Source organism: Lygodium microphyllum, chromosome 20 (genome assembly GCF_053477565.2).
Source record: "Lygodium microphyllum isolate KBCC chromosome 20, Lygodium_microphyllum_v1.1.10, whole genome shotgun sequence".
Lineage (NCBI taxonomy): Eukaryota > Viridiplantae > Streptophyta > Polypodiopsida > Schizaeales > Lygodiaceae > Lygodium > Lygodium microphyllum.
In genome coordinates, this window is record NC_141154.1 from 116,023,125 (window position 1) to 116,032,800 (window position 9,676).

General features: G+C 33.1%; 1 protein-coding gene across 1 annotated transcript; it reads right to left on the reverse strand.

Annotated features, from left to right (window-relative positions):
* Window positions 1-2,507: 2,507 nt before the first annotated feature.
* Window positions 2,508-3,119, reverse strand: LOC148019284 (uncharacterized). Its single transcript, XM_087660844.1, has one exon. It carries the CDS (start codon window positions 3,117-3,119, stop codon window positions 2,508-2,510), a length of 612 nt encoding a protein of 203 aa, XP_087516970.1.
* Window positions 3,120-9,676: the final 6,557 nt, after the last annotated feature.

Genomic DNA, 9,676 nt, shown 5'->3' on the forward strand with positions numbered 1-9,676 from the left:
TTCTCTCATTGATATTGGTGGTGTTTAAAAACACCAAGGTAACTACATAGAATACTTTGAATTTCTAACAAGCATATATTTCATAGCCATGCAAAAGCCCTTAATATAAGGGATATATTTATTATGAAAGTCAAAATTAGTCCATATAGAGTCACTACCTTGTTACATCATGTATATTGATAAAATACAACTTTTGTAGATTTTGTATAAAACGTTTAGTTGCATTACCATTTATGAAATATTTGCGATATCCTAACTCATGAGCAAGTTGCATTCCTTCCATATCTTTCAAAGTAGAGACTAAAGGAGTTAGTTTCAACTTGGATAACTCTGAGCTGTTCAATGTAAGAGATAGATAACGTGAGATATTTGTTGAGGATGTTTGTATAATAGATGGTCTCTTGAATCAAGAAGTAATTGAAGGTTGAATATATATGCCATCTTTATCAATCATAGTCTCACGTGGTGCTGATGATGATGATGATGAAATACCATCATTCTATGCTCTAGTCCATTCATCAAGACAACCTTGAATTGTGCATATAATTCATATCCATATTGAACTGACTCCTATCCATATCAATCAAACTTGATGACTTCACGTGCATCATGGTATTTGCTTAGGCAAGTCAAGTATGGTAGAAGCTCTTTGATCAAGATAGAGTCTCCATGATCAATATCAAATTTTTTTGGATAAATATAGTTCTCAATAGGATTTGGACATCCTTTGTAAGGACTATCATCTATAACAATAGTCTTGGTATGCTGACAAACATCTCCATATTGATCCCATACATACTTCACAGACTTGAACATTGCTTCTACTCCCATCTTATATGGCCTATATATGATTTTGAGTTGATGTTTATGACATTGTTCTTGGCCCCAAATCATGAAGAAAGGATACTTCCTTTTTGCATGAATCTCCAAGCACTTAATAATTGCCATGATATTCTTATGTAAAGTTGTTGATCAAACTCCCACTTGGAATCTTGAAAATAAGGCTTTCAAGAAACTCCATACATCCCGGTCGAAGAACAAGCCATTCCTTTCCCATTTGAAAACTTTGAAACTTTTTAGACTTAGCAAAGCATCGTTGTAAAAGAAATCCATTGAGATCAAGTATTATACATAATTGTGTTGTATTTCTTATCAAGGACACATCAATCACATCATCGTGCTCTACTATCGTTGAATTTGTTAGATATCCAACCATAGATGGCTTAATTGAAGTTACAAAGAAAAAAAATAAGCACATTAGATTCATTTACTTTCTCATCATTCTAGTTAATGTTTGAGCTACAAACTAGCATAGAACACTAAAGCAATTTAACTTCATATTGACAAATACATGCATAGGTACTAGTTAATAAATGATGTCTTAAGAAAAGAGACATTTGACTATGTGGACAAATCTAACCAAGAGTAATATCATGAGGTGAAGAAAATATATATATTGATTTTTTTAAGGTAAAATCTATTCAAATAAAATTATTTTTCCATACCTAATTTTTATTGCTAATTATGCGTATACTTGGGATACTAACAATAGATTATTGTAATTAGTTACAAAAATTATCCTATCATTATAATATCAAACATACTCTGATTCTAAAAAGGCCTTCAAAATGGCATGTACGAAGAAGGTGCTTATTAGTCCTAATTATTAAAAGAAAATTTAAACACGATACTTTTTACCATGTGACCAAGACTACTGTCACATATAAGTGACGCATGACAATTTAATTGAGATAAGCTATACTCTATTTGGATAAGTTTTCATAGTTTCTTCTTAAAGACAAACCATCCTATTTTTGAACTAGTTATAATCTATAGATATTTAAACTCGTGAATTGTAATAAGCATTTTACCTTAATATTCCATATACACATCTCAAAAGATACATTGGAGGTGAAATCTTTGTTGCAATATTTGCTAGTGAGGTAAAAATCCTTTGGGAGGTGCAATGAAACTTTTTTGGGGTGTCCAATATATTGTTGGCTCTCTTATCCTAAGGTACATGCATAGACATACACTAGTGATGTAGTAAAAGAGGTTATAAGAGATAAGAGAATTGGCCATGTGGACAAATATAAACCAAAACTAACATGACAAGATCATTAGACAACACATATAAGAGTTTAATTGAAATAAGATCTAAAATAAACTTAAGTAAATTTTGCATAGCTAGCTCAAACTTTTCATTATGATAAGTATTATTACACACTAGATTACAATATCTCCTTTAGATAGTTATCCTTACAGAGGATGATAAATTTTAATGAGCTCTTTAATGCTATTTTAGCAAAAGATTAACTTAAATAAAATTTTTAACCAAACATGCTTGGTATCTTTTGTAAAAAAATAAAAAAACCAAAGATATAGTTTCTTTAAGTAATATCACCAAAGAAAGAAAATATCACAAATGCTAATGGAAGTAACTTCTCAATAAAACAATAAAAATTACATCAATGTGTCTTCCTTAATGAAAGGAGAAGGAACAAGGTTTAAACACCTGAAGTAGCCTTTAATTTCTCTTTCATAATTAGACTTGTTATATCTTGGCTTGATTCTTCTATGCCCTCAAGTGGTACTTCAAGAATTTGAACTTCAGTAGAAGGAATCTCTTGAGAATTTGAATCTTGTTTGGCACTCTCATGGACTCTCCACAATTGTGCTTCAACCTCTCTTTGTTGTTGAGTGTTGCAAACCACTGCAATAGTCTTCATGTGATTTATCGATGCCACCTTAGATGCAAGTCCACTTGCATATACATCAAATACAACCTCATGAGCATCATTGAATGCTTTGATTTTAGTTCCCATAACTTTCATTTTCTTTCTCAAAACGACCTTTGCAATCCTCTGGTCTTTTCCAAGGCCTTCATCATTGCAATCCTTGACCAATCCTTCAAAGTCCAAAATGAAAGGCTTGTTGACAATGTTTATATAGCGCTCAAAATTTATGAATCTCTTCTCCATGGACACTAATTTCAAAACCACAAAAGAATCTATAGATCCAAAAGCAAAGGTTTTATCCATTGGTATGAAGTCAACACTACCAACTACCATGTAATACTTGCAAGAAATGCTTTCAAGAGCATTTTCTAAAGTTGCCATTTGCTTTCGATCAAGAAATGATAACAACATGAATTGTTTAGGTTCACATGTCATTTGTAGTAGAGTGAATACGACCTTTCTAAACTTTATGGTCCCATTTCATTCTCTCAACCCCATGTGATCCATCTAAAACAACAATCCCAATGGTAATTGGATCTCTGTAAACATTATGTATAAGATCAAAGGTTTCTAGATTGCATCCCACAACGTATACACACCAAGGCAAACTAATGGAGGATTGAAGAGGATTTTTCTTTTTTCCAATAAGGAAGTTCATAATATCTTTTGCTCCATTTGGAAGGGACCCTGCATTAGTTCCACGTGTGAGCTTCTTTGATATCCAATCATTGTTGAAAATGCCCAAAATCTGTGTAGACTTCATCATTGTTATCATAGTCATCATCAAGCTCTTCCCAAGTCTTCATCACTGTGCTACTTTCTAGAACTTAGGCATTGAAAAGAGTGACTAATTCTTCCTTTAGGACCCTCTCTTGGTTGATTTGCTTAGCCCTTATTTCCATGTCAATCATATCTTCCTTATCCCATTTGTTTCTAAGAAAAAGAATATGATCTTCATTGATCTCCTCTTGTAGTGTAAGGATGTCTTCATCCTTTAGACCCATAAGGTAACAAAACATAGTAGGAGAAGGTTGCCTTCCCTTCTTTCTTGAACTCTCCTCTTGGGATATAAGCTCACCTCTAGAGTATCTCTTCATGATTTTGATCCAACTATCAAATATTTCTTCGGAGTTAACAATCATATAGCAATCTCTAGATGCGTAATTTTCTCCAATGTATGCCACAAATCTCTGTAAAAAAAAGATCAAAATAGTGAGCATAGAACAAAAGAAAGAGCAGCACACTAATCTTCACAAAAAGAGAAGGTAAGCTTATATGTGATTACCTACCATGGTACTCTTTGAGAGCTTGTCTTAAAAAGCCCTTGTTAGGGTTTTTATGAAGAACCAAATACTAGCCACTGATCTCTTAATTGTTAAAGTTTCTCAACATAAGGGGCATTCTTCATAACATTATGTGATTCCATATTTGAAATTCATGAAAGCTCCGATGCACATTTCGACAAGACAATCAACTAATATTCTAGCATTTCTCGTGGTGTATAAATGCTTGGTTGCTAGACAGCATGTAGTATTGCTCTGAATATATATCTTTGCTGCATGAATTGAGTGAAGCCCTAATATAATCCAATAACTATAAGTGTCCAACTTATTAGCATCCACCTCATCTCACAATGCATGGGTCTCTTCTCATTGTTTTTTTGTACAAAAGGTATAAGATATGTTGTTGTTGATGGATTCATGGGATTCTTTATGAAAGACATGGTTAGCTTCTCCACATAATCCCAACATAGTGACCTATAAGCATACAAAGGAGGTGCCTCATAGCACCTATCAATGAGAATAGGAAATTGTGTTGTTGGACCAAATGGGAAGAATTTTTCAAACATGTCAAATCCAGATTCTTCCTTTTTTCCCTTCTTAACTATCTCAAGAAAATAAAATGTTCTTCCTACTCCCTTGATCTCAAGAGAAATTATTGGCTCTGCAGGTGTAACTTCCAACATGGAATGTAAAGTGGCATCATTCTCACTAGTGTTAGCAACCATACTAACAACTAGAGCTTGTGATAAGGAACTTTGTTGAGATGATTTTGACTTTGAGCTTGTGGGATTTGGTGAATTATTTTCTTCTTGAGGAGTAGGTGAAGAAATCATGTCTATTTGTTTATCTTGGAGCTTCATTCTTTTGTTGGGGCGATCACCTTTTTTTGATAGGGAAAGTATACCACCATTTTGGATAGCTTGGAATGCTAATATAATGTCTTTTGTGCCCTTTACCTCCTCAAATAAGGTCCAACCCATTTTTTTCAAAGAGTATTCTTCGTCCTCTTTAACATGTGCAAAGGGAAATGATAAAGGATCAAGTTTGTATACTACATTTTTTCCCTTGATCTTAACAAGATTACATGGTATTCTCTCTCTCCCAACACATCCATCTATTATCTTCTCTATGACATCATCTTGTTGAAAAATGTAATATCACTCTTTAAAGTAAATAAGAGAACATTATTAGCCCTTTTTTCTTGACTATCATAAGCATCCACATACCATGGATACACGAAATCACCACTAACTCCATTAATGGTTTGGATCTCCTTTTTAGATGTACTATCTTTCTTTGCCATTGAATAGTTCTACAAAGAGAAAAAGTTATCAAACAAAAGTGGATCTACAAATAGTCAAAATTCACAAAACTTAAATAAATGTATAAGATTTCTAGGTTGAAAATTGAAAACACAACACCACAAGATTTTATAAAATACAAGATAAATATACTCCAAAGGGATTCTTCCATAACATGAAATCTTAAAATTTGAGATTAAGTGTGGTATGAGATCTAACCATAAATAGATGTGTTTATGTATCAAATCCCATGGTTTATTTTGGCCTTAAGTTAGCATTAATTATGTTTCTCTTACAAGAATCATATAGTAAAAACTTTGATGTGGACTTCAATGAGAAGATCAAATTCCATTAATAGTGAGACTTGGCCATGGGCTTAACCAAATGGTCAAGCAATAATGAAATTGTTAACTATTAATGTGGTATGAGATATAGTGAAAAAACATTGTGGTTATGTAGAAAATCTCATGGATGATTTTGTCCCTAAGTTAACATTGGATTTTTTCTCCATGTAAGTTTCATATACAAGGATCCTACTTTAGGAACTTCGCTAAGATTTTTGGCCATGTGGTCAAATCCTATTTAATCAAAGAATGAGATTTAGTCCAATATGAGATCCACCCATATATCAATGTGGTTATGTACCAATCTCACAGCTCCATTTGGCCCAAAGTTAACATTTTAATTAGTGTACATGTAAGTTTTCCTTGAAAGGAGTCATATTGTGGAAACATTTCATTGGTTTTAGCCATGTGGTAAAATCTTGTTTAGTCATAAGACTTATTTATGAGATTAGAAAAATTGCCATGGTTTTTTATCATATGGTTTTTAAAGGCTACTTAAACAAAAAATATGGTTTATTGTGCAATATGAGATTCACATATAAACAAATGTGGCTATGTAGCAAATCCCATATATATCAACATAAGGTAATGTAAAAAACGTTTGAAAGATGGAGATTTGACCTCATGGTGAAACGTGCAAGATTTCTATATTTTTATAAACTACTTTTAACCATATGACCAAATCTAATTTCATAACCATATAAAGAAAGTGGTATATTTGTTGCAACATGTTGTGAAATTAGATTTGACTATATAGCCAAATATCATTTTATAGTGAAATGAAATAAGTGGTATCATGGTTTACAAGATGTATGAGATTAGATTTGATCATAAGGCCGAATGAAACAAGAATGGGAGATTGTTGGATGAGAGCATTGATAAAAAAAATGAAAGATTTGACCATATGGTCAATTTTTATTTTGTAGTGGAAGGGACAAAGTGGCTAGTTTGTGGCAAAATGTTATGATATTTATATATGACCATATAGATAGGAAGTTATGAAAATTTGAAATGAAACAAATGGTTTATGGAAACAAAGTGATTAGTTTGTTGCACGACAAGTTTTGATTGCATGGCCAAACTTCCTATAAATATGGTGGGTAATTAAGGAGTTCCAAGTAGAACATGGTCTTCCTTTTTTGAGATAATATAGAAGATATTCGTCTTAGAAGATTTTGCCATATGGACAAATCTAGCATACCCAAAATTTGTGTGATGGAACCCACCATAGATTTATTCTTAATTTTTGAGTATCAATTCTCAAAAAAGTGGTTTGTTTATTGCAAGGCAAGATTTGACCATGTGGCCAAATTATAAAAAGTAAGAAATTCTAAGTAGAAACTAGTCTTTCCTTTTGGAAGTAAGGGTTGATAATATAAAAAAGCATTTGATCAAATGGTGAAATGTCATTCTTGTAGTATAATGAACAAAGTGGTTGATTTGCTGCAAGATATTGTGATACTGCAAGAGTCCTTGTTTTGGCCAAGAGATAGCTTAAGGAGAAGATTTGGCCGCATAGCCAAATCTCAAATTATATTGGGAAAAAATAATAGAAATTGCATCTTATATTATAAGAAAAGAGCTGACCACATGGCCAAATTCCAATTTGTATTGAATAGAACAATAAAAAGTACTTCTTATATTGTAAGAAAAGTTTTGACCATATGGTCTAATCTATAGATTGATGAAAGATCATGATATGGGTTGTTAGAAGATCAACTTTCATCATATGGTAAAATCATATATTGCATTCCATTTAATATGCTTTATTGAGTATTGGTAAGTATTGTATGGCCATATACTTATTGCAAAATCATAAAGAATATAACAATCAAATCTTATAAAAATGCTTTTACTATGAAAATACAGTATAATAGAGAATGCTATATAATAAAGTATAATATGATGCATAAGAACTTGACAAAATGCTCTAATATTACTGAAGGATACAAGAAATATAAGGTGAGATTTAACCTTAAGACGAAATATTAAGGTATATCACACAATAGGAAGAAAGGTTAGTATTTTGAAAGCACTCATTGATGAAAGCATTGCACAAACCATTTATTCCATATTCACATCTAAGAAAGTTTTTTCAACAATACACAAATCATATATTTCATATTCAAAGCAAAGAGAGTATTTTCAATAGTGCACAAAATCATGTTATGAATTCACAGCAAAGAAGCTATCATTTGTAATGTAGTAAGCATCAAAAAAGACAAGCATTCCAAGAGATCAATCAAGCAATCGGGAAGAAGAAGAACACACTGAATTTTCAAGAGTAAGTACCTAATCTCATTGCTATAGAAATAAAGATTACATTTAATTTTCATACATGATTCTTATTTAGATAATGCTTGTGGTGTTTAATCTTAATATTATTCTATACTAATCATATGAAAGAGTAGTAGTGTGATTTGTAGTAATTGTATGGATTAAATTGATCAAGAGAGAGTGTGCATTAGTAGAGATTAGAAAAGCTTCATCTTCAATGGACAACTGGTCTGTGGAAGGGCATGGTATGAGATTCATGGAATCCCAAAGACATCTTTTTACAAGTACAAAACACAATTCGAGCATGGTGTGAGAAGGGCAATGCATGAAAACAAGGGGGTAATAAGAGCAGCTTGGGATCACACGGACATGGGAAGAGCCATCCTTAGAGACTTTGTCAAGAAGAAGAACGCAGAGCAAATGCCAAACAAGCGTAGAACAATGCAAGATGGATCAAGGGAGACACAATTGGTCATCCTAGATGTTTACAAGCATGTAGATATATAGGCACAAGTAAATACAACATTGAATGGTATTGGATGTAAGAAAATATCCTTGTCCACCTTCAATCGTATTTGGAACACATAGTTCAAGCATGTAACCTTAGCAAAGACAAGTGAATTCTCCAAATGTAGTATTTGCTCAGAGATCAAAGAGCAACTTGCATCAACAAAGTGTCTTCAAGAGTGAAATGTGCTTCTAAAAAAGCGTCAATGTCACATGCTACAACTACAAAGTTGTCGGAACATATACTACATTTGGCACTTGGCCTCAACATTAGATCCAGAGAAAAACTTGTGCATCATACATGATAAGATGGACCACCAACAAAAGACAGCTATCCCTAAGTTAAGGTATCAATCAAAAGAGACTGAAAGATCTACTCAACTACCAATTTCTTTAACAAGCATGATTACACTTGATCTATGGCCTCACGATCTACTCAAAAGAGACTAAAAGATCTACTCAACTACCAGTTTCTCACTTGATCTATGGCCTCACGATCCTAACTTCACAATTGTGTCATTGTCCTTGTGCTTTAGGAACTTGGAGCAACTACACATGCATGCAAATGGTGATCTACAAGTAGATGGAATGTCGAGATCAACCTCTGTGCTACTAAATGCCCTCGACTCAAAAAAAGCACTAGATCACCATCAAGGTGTTGCACAAAATAAAGCATGCATGGAAGATAATACACCACAGGATGGCCATCATCATTTCAAACGATTGCCAGAGAACTTACTACTTCAACTTGATAATTGTGGATCAGAAAATAAAAATCACTATCTCTTTGCATATCTACCATTGCTTGTTGCACAAGGAACATTCAAGATGATCCAACTTGGGTTTCTCATTGTGGGTCATACACATGAAGACATCGATGCAATGTTCAGCAAATTTTCAGAGAAGCTAAGAACAAGCATGACCTTCACTTTTCCTCATCTTATGCAACATTTTCAATCATGCCAGATGACAAGTCCTACACCTTTCTTATTGACACATGTGCTTGACTTTAAGAGATACATGGAGGGATACTGGTGTGATTCCAAAGACACACTTGTTGATCACTCAAAACCTCTTCAATTTTGATTTTATATACAAGGAGATACACCTGTCATGCAATACAAGATGCATCCAAAGTCCCCAGACTGGTTACCAAGAGAAGGTGGCATTGAATGATGGAAGACAGACTTTGCAGGAAAGCCTGCTGTTCCAAAGGGTGTTCCAAT